The following is an 11,517-nucleotide window of genomic DNA, read 5'->3' on the forward strand; positions in this document are numbered from 1 at the left end:
CGCGCCTTCTACCGGCGCGCGGAACCAACCCTCGCCAGCGTCAGCTGTACGACCCGCGCGCCGACCGCTGGCGCGCCGGGCCGCGCTGCCTCACTCGGCGTGCCGAGGGAGCGCCGCGCTGGCTGTGACAGCGAGAGCGCCGGCCAGCGCGCCTTCTACCGCGCGCGGACCACCCTCGCCAGCGTCGAGCTGTACGACCGCGCGCCGACCGCTGGCGCGCGCGGGCCCGCGCTGCCTCACTCGCGGCCGAGGGAGGCGCCGCGCTGCTGTGACAGCGAGAGCGCCGGCCAGCGCGCCTTCTACCGCGCGCGGACCACCCTCGCCAGCGTCGAGCTGTACGACCCGCGCGCCGACCGCTGGCGCGCCGGGCCCGCGCTGCCGCACTCGCGTGCGCGAGGGAGGCGGCCGCGCTGGCTGTGACAGCGAGAGCGCCGGCCAGCGCGCCTTACCGCGCGCGGACCACCCTCGCCAGCGTCGAGCTGTACGACCCGCGCGCGCGACCGCTGGCGCGCCGGGCCCGCGCTGCCGCACTCGCGCGCGCCGAGGGCGGCGCCGCGCTGCTGTGACAGCGAGAGCGCCGGCCAGCGCGCCTTCTACGCGCGCGCGGACCACCCTCGCCAGCGTCGAGCTGTACGACCCGCGCGCGACCGACCGCTGGCGCGCCGGGCCCGCGCTGCCGCACTCGCGCGCCGAGGGAGGCGCCGCGCTGCTGTGACAGCGAGAGCGCCGGCCAGCGCGCCTTCTACGCGCGGCGCGGACCACCCTCGCCAGCGTCGAGCTGTACGACCCGCGCGCCGACCGCTGGCGCGCCGGGCCCGCGCTGCCGCACTCGCGCGCCGAGGGAGGCGCCGCGCTGCTGTGACAGCGAGAGCGCCGGCCAGCGCGCCTTCTACGCGCGCGCGGACCACCCTCGCCAGCGTCGAGCTGTACGACCCGCGCGCCGACCGCTGGCGCGCCGGGCCCGCGCTGCCACTCGCGCGCCGAGGGGGCGCCGCGCTGCTGTGACAGCGAGAGCGCCGGCCAGCGCGCCTTCTACCGCGCGCGCGACCACCCTCGCCAGCGCAGCGTCGAGCTGTACCGACGCGCGCCGACCGCTGGCGCACCGGGCCCGCGCTGCTTTGACCCCTCTTACCCGTTACCGTCATCTACTCAGGTGTAGCATTTTTCCACTCACAATGAGGGCTATCGTTTTTTGTCTCACTAGATGGCGCACTGTTGCGTGAGGTTTTTAAGTATGGCTTTCAAAGTCTGTTATTACGGGCGTGAAAACAAAGTTTAGATTAAAATCATATTTAATACACCTTATCGAGCAAAAAATGCCACAGTGTTGCATAGTCCCCGTTTTGTTCTGAAAAAAGGAGGACAAAAAAGGTTTCCGAAAGACAAAACTGTCTCAAAACACAGACATTCATTGCCCCGGAACGCATATTTACCATAATTAATTTCAGATATTGCAAAATATTCTCAAAATTATTCTAATTATAAATAAACCCGCGTAGCTCACCCAAAATCTATGAGATTTGACATTTCGGAGACCTCACGCTACACTAGCGCCTCTAGTGGCGAATTCATACGCGATAGCTCTCATTAACACTATACTCGGGATTAAGAACCCCCGCAGGCTATAAACCTTTTTTTTTTCAGTGAATCGTTTTAATCAGGTCGGGTTGGTTGACGACACAAAATTTATATGTTAACTTCAAGGTAATTTTAACAATACATCATTGTGATTATGTACCCGACCAGGCTGTCAAGGTGGTCTATAGGCACAAACCAATACCATATGTTCCCCCTTAATTGGGCACCAAAACAATTCTCTTTCATTATGGTTTGTGAAATAAAGTTTTAAGTTTAAAGCCAAATTTTAAAAATCTTTAAATTGTTGTCAATCGCATACATTTGTACGAGTATTGTACTTTTAAAATGAAACAGAATCCATTAGATATATTACCGTCTTATAGCTAAACTCGTTTATTTTTTAATACAAAAATAGTTTTGAATTGCGCATATCTATATAAATATATAAATGAGTTTACTGCGCTACGCAAAACAAACAGATAGGCGATAGGGGCCAAGACGCCATACAAATGATTAACAAGTGTTTTTTGTTCTTTTAAAAATTAAGCAGGTATTGTAAAATGGGTCATTGTTAAACGACATCGATGAAAACTAATCCCGGATTAGTACGAGTCCGTCACGACGTGTCATACATAACACATGAGATTGGTATGGTTTTTAGGGTTCCGTAGCCAAAATGTCAAAAACGGAACCCTTATAGTTTAGCCATGTCTGTCTGTCTGTCCGTCCGTCCGTCCGCGGCATTGCTCAGAGACTATCAATGCTAGAAAGCTGTATTTTTTTTATTCGACTGGATGGCAAACGAGCAAGTGGGTCTCCTGATGGTAAGAGATCACCACCGCCCATGAACATCTGCAACACCAGGGCTGATGCGTTGCCAACCTAGAGGCCTAAGATGGGATACCTCAAGTGCCAGTCATTTCACCGGCTGTCTTACTCTCCACGCCGAAACACAACAGTGCTAGCGCTGCTGCTTCGCGCAGGATTAGCGAGCAAAATGGTGGTCCGGGCGGACCTTGCACAAGGTCCTACCACCTGCAAACTGCAACCCATTCAAGCGTCCACAGACCCTTAAGATTTATTTTACTCATTTGTCAGAAGTATTTTAGAATTCGCTTCTGTGGTTTGGACTCCTCTGTACCTCTGCTACAAGACTGGTAAACATTTTGATAATTCATTACTATCTTCAAAATATTTCAATTTCCTTTCACTTAAAAATAGACTTCTTTATCTAGATTCGATATTCTTTTTCATAATCTTAAAAAATGAAATGAGTTGTCCAGATCTCTTACAAAGTATAAGTTTTAGTATTCCATGCCCCTCGTTGCTTCCTCGTAGGTTGTTCCATGTCAGTTTTGCTCGTACTAACTACCTACACTAAACACTCTCAGTTAATTAATGATATTGACCCATTTGCGAGTTCGCTTGTTACTCTCAAGAAATTGGTCAGGCAGCATTTTGTATAATGTTATATCAACATTTATCTTTCACCAAATTTATTTTTGCTGATTTAATTTATTTATTTAAGTACTCACATTAGTTTTAAATAACTTTTAGTTGCTATGAATATTTATGAACCTCGAGGACTTTATATATTGTTTTGTTTACTTGTATTGTTTACTCATTAATGTATGACTGTGTTCTTAAAATAAATAATAAATAAATGAATTCTGATCACCTATAAATAGAATTCATTTTTAGTAGAAGGAATTTTTACTAATGCAATAAATTGATTGTCGGCTTGATATATTCGTTAAAATTGCTTTAAGATGAATGAAGTTACATATCGATCGTTAAAGCAAAATAAATTTTAATAAAAAGCCTTTAGAAGCTTAATGCGTAATAAAGCACTAAGCTGTCATTCATTATTATTATTATTAGTACTTTATTCTGCAATGCAGTTGAAAGTGTGAATTTGCTGGATTCGTTAAAAACAATGGTTGCAATCAGATATTTTTTAATCTCTTATGTTTTTTTAATTAACTTTACATATATGGTCCTTGATACTACGTTTTATATCAAAAGATAATTTAGAGGACATACATGTATGGATGACTATAAAGTAGCAACCTAAAACTGACAGATTAGTAGAAACCTATTATAGCAGAATTTCCAATTGCCCATCATTCAACCTCAAACGTCATTCATATGTGATGTGATGTGTTCAGCATAATTTTTGTCCAGGCGACTAAACAACTAAAGGAAACTCATTTTACAAATTGACTTATTCTCTCTGATTTTTAAATTTGAAAAAAAAAACTTATTTTTTCCTCAGATTTTTTTTTTTATTTATAAATGTGTAACACATTATGCTAAGGACTTCCAATATTTATTAAATCAATATTGTACGTATTGTGCTAACTATACAAGATGACTTTGTCAAAATTACAAATAAATTATTTATGCTCTAGTTACTTTTCAAAAAAATAACTAGTTTTAAATTTAAATATAACTCTGTACTTGAATAATTACACAATTATATGAACAAAATTAATGAGAATATAAATATGGATCAACATAATGATAAAAATGAATTTGTTAAGTACACTTTTGGCAAGTTTTATTGAGAATACTTTAGTTATAAATACATAATCTTTACAATTTATTAATCTGTACTGTACCCTTATTCCTATGGGGCTGTTCAGCTTATTAATCATAGTAAAACTTAGTTTTGTATCATCCGAACTTTGCAAGTGCCAATTTGCGAGTCAATATAACTATAGGATGTGAGCGGAAAATTAAATTCAAAGATTCCGTGGCTCAGGCCTAAAATATCCGTTTTCCTAAAATGTATTTTCGCAAAATGTCTGCTTTTCAGAATGTCAGCTATTTAAAATTGCCTGTCTCCAAGAATGACACTTTTTGTATAATGTTCGCTTTTCAGAAAGTGCTTATTCTCAAAATGTCTGCAACCTCAAAATATCCGCATTCTTATAACGTTGGCATATTCCCAAAATGTCTCCAATCATGGTCTTCAAATTTCGGTCAGCGGTTTAGCCGTGAAAGAGTAACAGACAGACTAAGTTACATTCGAATTTATTAGCATTGATTTTAGTAAAAAACTAAACTACGGAAATCCCTTCGTTCTGGTACGAAACCGGTTGAGAACGAAAATATTTTGTTCTAAAGCAGCGTTTCCACCAGAGATGTGCGAGGAATATGTTTTTCATTAACCAATAGAAACGCTTCATTTACCCGTCCTCGCATAAGTAGCACATCTCTGGTGGAAACAGTCACACCTTTCCACACCCTCGCTACACATTGATTTGAAAATAAAGCAGACATTATGCTAAAACAAACATAACAAGACTATAGCCTATTTAAAAAAGTGAACATAACGGGAAGGCAGAAATTATGGTAATGCTAATATTATAGGAATGTAAATTATGAATAGACGACTTCCTGAGCTTTTCCTGAGATTGTACACATTTTGAATAGCAGACACAGAAGAACAGACATTTTGAGAAAGTTGACAAAATAGAAGTGCTAACATTGTGAAAACGCAGACGTTTTGAGAATTGTACATTTTAGGAAAACAGACATTTCAGGCTTGAGCCGATTCCGTTACATTCTTAGATATGTATCTAACGCACAAGCTTATAATGGTTTCACCTGTAACCTATGTAGCTTACAGGTGAAGCCAATATAAGCGTTTTAAAATATAATATCTTAGGTCCAAGTTTATTACGGGTTGCTAGGTACCTACTTGATCATGTTAGTTAAGGCAAGACTTTATTGCAAGGGTTCTTTTAACTGCCATCTATTCAAATCATGTATCGCCAAAGAAGTTTTATTTCCTATAAAACCACCATAATTTGAGTCTTCAATCGTATTTTTACATGTTTTGCTTGGCTGTGGAATAAGCTGAATAGCTCTTTATATTGACATGTGTGTAAGCCGTAAAACTTGAACTGGGTGATATTAAATTAATATGAATCTGTAGAATAAATTAAGTAATAAAATATTTTTACAATTTATCATTATTTTTATTCCAAAAGTCCAAAGTAGAATCATATTCACAAAGTAAACGCTGGAAATTTAGCTTCAGAGACTCGTAGTAGGTCTTCCGCCAAGTAAAGACGTCCTGTTAGCCCCTCATAAAGGGAGGCGGGGCGGTCAGGCGCGTGCAGCTCTGTGCCGGGGCGCTCCAGTGCGCACCACTCCATAAAGCAGCATGCCCGGTATAAATGTACTGGTTTCTGGACAAACAAATTGAAGCCCTTATTTAATTCGTCATCAGCTAAATATGTGGTCTACAACCCTAAAGTTGATAATCGTTTGCATGCCATAAAACAATGCCAATAGCCGTGTCTGTCAACTTGAATATTCGACTTTAGTGTCATATTTATTTGATAGGAACTTGTTTAAAAATTGATAGACCACTTAATTGGCTGATGGTATCAGTTTCCGTTATGAAGTCGATTTACTTTTCGTCTATGCGAGTACCACCACAAAATGTTTTGTGTGAATTCAAGCTGAACATGAAGTTGATAGAAAGGGGTGTTATTAGTATAATAAAAACAAGTTACACGTTTGTCTGACCTGTTGTGTCGTATGATCGTATCGGTTCAGAAATGCGGAGCTACTCCGAAATTTGAAAATCGAAGCTCGTACCACGTCTCACTCTCGCATTTAAATACTATTAAAGTGAGCGCGACAACAAAAAATTTCGTAGTTGGTATAAGGCCTGTATCGGTTTCACATCTTTAATATGAGAGGGAAGTCAGCAGTGCTGGATTAGCCCATAAGCAAATTAAGCAATTGCTTAGGGCATCACGTCAGGTCGCGGGGGGCACCGTAAACAGCACCCAAAAAAAAATTACTAGCACATAAAAGGCTAGTTACGGTTTGCTTGGGGCATCAAATACTCTTTATCCAGCACTGGAAGTCAGGGAAGAGAACAAGCCTTCACAACGACATCTTTAATTAAATATCACCATATTAAATCTACTACGCAAAAGATTTCGTTCTGACACGTCATATTAGGAAAAATATAAATTCAGCTAACTAACTTATTTGATCAACAATAATGCTCAACCTTAGTTGCCTGGTAAAGCTGGATGAAAGCATACGCGTTGCCGCTAACGCCATGACAGATACTGTAACCTTTAGTACTCAGACCTCGTTCCCATATGACTTCGCCGCATTGCAATGCTATTCTCAAGTAGTTGTCATCGTCAAACACCTGAAATAATTTAATAAATATATTTTGTGATGTATTTAAATTCTTCGGGGCTGTTTCACCATTCATTGATTAGTGTTAACTGACGGTTAAATGTGATGCAGTCTCTATTTGTTTTGTTCGAATAGACGGAGACGGCATCCCATTTAACCGTCAGTTAACACTAATCAATGGATGGTGAAACAGCCCTGTCTAGTTAAAAAAGTCCCGAAAATACGCAAACTTGTAACATGCACAGTGAAAATATAATAAATATTTAGCAAAGGTAGCTCAACAGTGACAGAGCTCTAATCTTCATGACACTTATTTAATTTAACTTAAAAAAAGATCATAGTACAATTTTTTAATACAAGCTTTTTGCTGACTACATTTTGTTGACTGTACTTGCATTGTCATCCAATTTAAATTTCTGTACTAAATTTCAAGTTGTTGCCATTAACTTGACCGTTGAGGAGTTCCGTCCTGCGGAGACGATCCTGGCTAGACCCCCAGGGTGTCACTACGAGATTAATGTATTGTCACCAGATAAGTATGCCAAAATTCAAGTCAATTCGACCACTGGAAGTGGGTCAAATTAAGCTCGCAAGATTTGACTTGCACATACATTGCAAGTTAAATAAAAGCTTGTAATAATAGGTAGGTACCTTATGGGCTAATAGACACAGCGGTACAAATCCAGGAGCTCCGTGACACCACTGCACCAGTCGATCCCCAGAACCACTACCCAAAGATGATGGGAAATTGCCACTTGGAAACTTGTGATTTATTAACCACTCCAGTGTAGGTTTGATGAAACTGCGCAACTCAATCATTGATATATATGGTTGAGCCTGTAATGGGTAGATTTTGTGCAGACAATTCAATTACGATAGGTACTTACCACTAGGAATAAGACTGCACATAAATAGGTACCATCAGCCAAATAAGTGGTCTATCAATTTTTAAACAAGTTCCTGTCAAATGAATATGTCGCTAAAGTCGAACTTTCAAGTTGACAGACACATCTATTGGCCTTACTGTTTTATGACATGCAAACGGTTATCAACTTTAGGGTGGTAGAACACATATTTGGCTGATGGTACATACAGCCGAAAATTAGTTTTCCCTTACAATATTTTGCGAAAGCGTAGGTAAGCAGTAAAAGGTAGGTAGATACAAAATCCCCACTATCCCTATCCCTACTAATATTATAAATACGAAAGTAACTCTGTCTGTCTGTCTGTTACGCTTTCACGTCGAAACCACTGTACCGATTTTGATGAAATTTGGTATAGAGATAGTTTGAACCAATAGATTGAGATTTAAGATTATTGCCACAGCAACATAACCTAGATCCGCGCAAACGAAGTTGCGAACATAAGCTATGATGTTAAATAAAATCTTAAATGTTAGGGCTATGAATCCATACTAATATTATAAATGCTAAAGTAACTGTCTGTCTGTCTGCTGAATCTTTATGAAACTTAGCAATGAGGCACTTCATCCCACAAATATTATAAACGCGAAAGTTTGTAAGTCTGTATGTTACTTCATTACGTCTAAACTGAACCGATTTAGATGAAATTTGGTTACAGATAGTTTGAGTCCCAGAGAAAAATGTTATCCCGGAAAATTGCATAGTTCCAGTGGGATTGCGATAAACGAATTCTACGCAGATGGAGTCGCAAGTAACAGCTAGTCTTTTATAGATGCTGTCGCTAGTTTGCGGCACACATTGATTTTATTAATGCATTATTATGTTGCGGGTCTAAGTTTCAACAAGCTATTGTTAAAATAATATCAATTTGTACCTGTAATAGCATATACAAAATTCCAGCTATACCATGAGCTCCGCCAAAATATATCTTCTCATGCCATTGCCAAAGCAGAGGACTCTCTGACTTCATAAGCATCGAATACTGTTTGCCAGATTTGAGTATTGAACTTATCACCTGAAAATATTATCCTACTAATATTATAAATGTGAAAGTTTGTGAGTGAGTTTGTTACTTCTGCACGCTGAAACGGCTGGACTGATTTGGATGAAATTTGGCGGAAAGTTGGTTTATAACCTGGATTAAAACATAGGATACTTTTTATCCCGATATTCCCACGGGATAGGGATAAAATCTCGAAATAACCGCTGGGCTTAAAGTCATGAAATTTGGTATGTAGGTAGTTGGACGTCTGGAATAACACATAGGCGACTTTTTGACCCGATATTCCCACGGGATACCTGGGGATAAAATCTTGAAATAACAACCGCTGGACTTAGAGCCACGAAATTTAGTATGTAGGTAGCTGGACCTCTGGAATAACACATAGGCTACTTTTTATCCTGATATTCCCACGGGATAGATACATCCCTGTATTATTATTATTATTATGATTTTTATTAATTGTATACTGTAGTTTTTAAGTATTTTATTTGTAATTATTTTATTTTGTGAAAATGACTTTCTGCCAAGTTGCTTGCGGCGCATTCCTCTTGGCAATGATGGTCTTTCCAAAAGCGCTGGTAGTTTAAAAAAGACGTGTAAAAGTGCCCATTGCAGCCTATTTACTGAAAAAATGATTTAAATTTGAATTTGAATAGGGAAATTTTTTGAAATTTCAGCACTGGGTTTAGTCTTGAATTTTGTACAGTTATTCACAACACAACCTCAATGAAGACTACGATATAAATTTTGGAAATTGCCAGGGCGATTTTGTAAAATCCCGAAAATTTCAATTGCAACTACAAGACCGAATAGTTTACGCGTGCGAAGCCGCGGGTAAAAGCTAGTTTTTAATAAAAAACATTTCAGCAATACTTACACAACTAACTAATAAAAATAAAACTATCTTTCGAATTTGTTACCTTTTCAATATGGTTTGAAGGAATAACTTCTTTTCCAGGTATGTGTTTATTTACAAATAGTAATGCAAACAAATAACCACTCTTTCCATACAAGACTTCATCAGGAGAATCATTCAATAATGAGCTCAAAGCCATGAGTCTGCAAGTAATAAATAGTATTAGTGCAGTTACAGTGTGCAAAAAAGTGGGTGCAAGAGGGTGGTTCTGATTTGTTTAAGCCTCATGAACTAATCACACCCAGCCCAGTCATGCCGTCACATGCACCATGCCATCTTATTACAGACTGATTGATATGAGGGTGCAGTGATAATTCTGGTAAATTGAACATGAAAAACATTTTAGCCAAAGTAAATAATATTTATTTACTTTGAGATTTTTTGCAATTTATTTGATAATGCTATTAGCAGTTGAACCAAATTAGGAAGTATGTAATAAGTGCACAAAGGAAAAAGAAGTGTTGGAAGGCAGAGAAAGAGATGGATTGATGACCTCATAAAAATAGCAGGAAAAGATTGGATAAATATTGCTATGGATAAGGAAAAATGGAAAAAGATGGAGGAGGCTTTTACCCTCGGGAACCACTTGTGTGGAAAAAAGCTATAATAATAATAATAATAGGTGCACAAAACGTATTGGGACAGACTTATATTAAAAAAAAATACTTACCTCTGCACTAAACTCTTATAATCAGGTAGCTCATTCTTCCTTGAACCTAACCTGTATGATATTACTGTGGCTAGGGCAAGAGGCCCTGCATCTCCACACAAAAAGCTTATTTTACGCCCCTTTAGATTTTCAAGATCTAAGTATGGAATTGCATTCTGTAAAATAATAATTTGATACAAATTGTTCTTAAAATATATATCATGGAACACTTATATATAAAATAAAAGTGTTGCTACTAAGCTGTTGGATTATTGAACATACTCAGACCTTTAAAGTTTCATGGCTGACTTCGTTTTTTCCCAATGAGCTCATGAAATAGTATAGTGCTAATCCAGCAGAACCAGTGTACACTGTACTATCGTGGTATATATCACTTCCCATTTTTGTAGTTAACAACTGAAGCTTTGTTGTTTTAAAATTTCTTAATTTTACTTCAAACTTTTCAGAAATCTGAGAAAACAATTAATTGTACTAAATTATTGTAAGATAGATAGGGAGAGATGATGGTCACAACAGAATACTATGGGGCAATTCAAACTATCCATGAGCGAAGGGATAATTTGAATTTCCCCGCAATTAAAATTACTAGTTAGTTTTACCAGAAACATATATTTCAAAAGATAAACATTTTATATACTTAGTTGTTGCCCGCGACTCCGTCCTATTCTCAGACCTACCAAATATACTTACACAAAAAAAAAAAAAAATCGGTCAAACCGTTTCGTAGAAGTTTGGTTACAAACACTGTGACAAGAGAATTTTATATATTAGATTCTACTCACTCCATCCTTAGTTTTATTTAATATATGACTTGCCGCCTCTTCAGAATAGTTCGCAAAATTATTTTCAAAAGACCCTTTAGGTGCCATAATTAGCTATTTGAAGGCCTGAAATAATATTATTAAATATCCAGATAACTGTATTTATCTATTATATTCTGAAAAAATAATTATGGGATCTGAACCAATGTTAATCAGTAGTACTTAATTCAAAGTTTTATAGCATTTATAAATAGCGGGTTTTTGAATGTAATCATTTTAATTTTGATTTATTAGTAATGGCACTCTCCAAATCAGTTTAAAATTCGACTTCTTCGATTCGACTCGACACGAATAATTTGAATGACAATCAAATGACAATATTGACCTGCAGGGCTACTACGAAACTCGAAGTTCGTATCGTACTGTCCCTCTCGCTCTCGTATTAAACAGTGTAAGTGTCAGAGGGACCCCACGACACGAACTTAGAGTAT

General features: G+C 39.5%; 1 protein-coding gene across 5 annotated transcripts; it reads right to left on the minus strand.

The window, feature by feature from the left end:
- Positions 1 to 5,067: 5,067 nt before the first annotated feature.
- On the minus strand, positions 5,068 to 11,401 carry LOC141428147 (glutathione S-transferase LANCL1-like). Of its 5 annotated transcripts, none has more exons than XM_074087926.1 (9): positions 11,249 to 11,400; positions 11,048 to 11,152; positions 10,533 to 10,715; positions 10,266 to 10,420; positions 9,600 to 9,738; positions 8,551 to 8,691; positions 7,405 to 7,590; positions 6,617 to 6,763; positions 5,092 to 5,777 (listed from the first exon to the last, which is right to left on the minus strand). In XM_074087926.1, exons 2-9 carry the CDS (start codon positions 11,132 to 11,134, stop codon positions 5,595 to 5,597), a joined length of 1,221 nt encoding a protein of 406 aa, XP_073944027.1. In that variant the 5' UTR covers positions 11,135 to 11,152; positions 11,249 to 11,400; the 3' UTR covers positions 5,092 to 5,594. The 5 variants fall into 5 exon arrangements, with proteins under 5 accessions (XP_073944028.1, XP_073944027.1, XP_073944026.1 ...); XM_074087925.1 differs by having other exon boundaries at positions 5,093 to 5,777; positions 11,230 to 11,400; XM_074087924.1 differs by having other exon boundaries at positions 5,096 to 5,777; positions 11,048 to 11,400.
- Between the last annotated feature and the right edge of the window lie 116 nt (positions 11,402 to 11,517).

Source organism: Choristoneura fumiferana, chromosome 5, assembly GCF_025370935.1.
Source record: "Choristoneura fumiferana chromosome 5, NRCan_CFum_1, whole genome shotgun sequence".
Classification (NCBI taxonomy): domain Eukaryota; kingdom Metazoa; phylum Arthropoda; class Insecta; order Lepidoptera; family Tortricidae; genus Choristoneura; species Choristoneura fumiferana.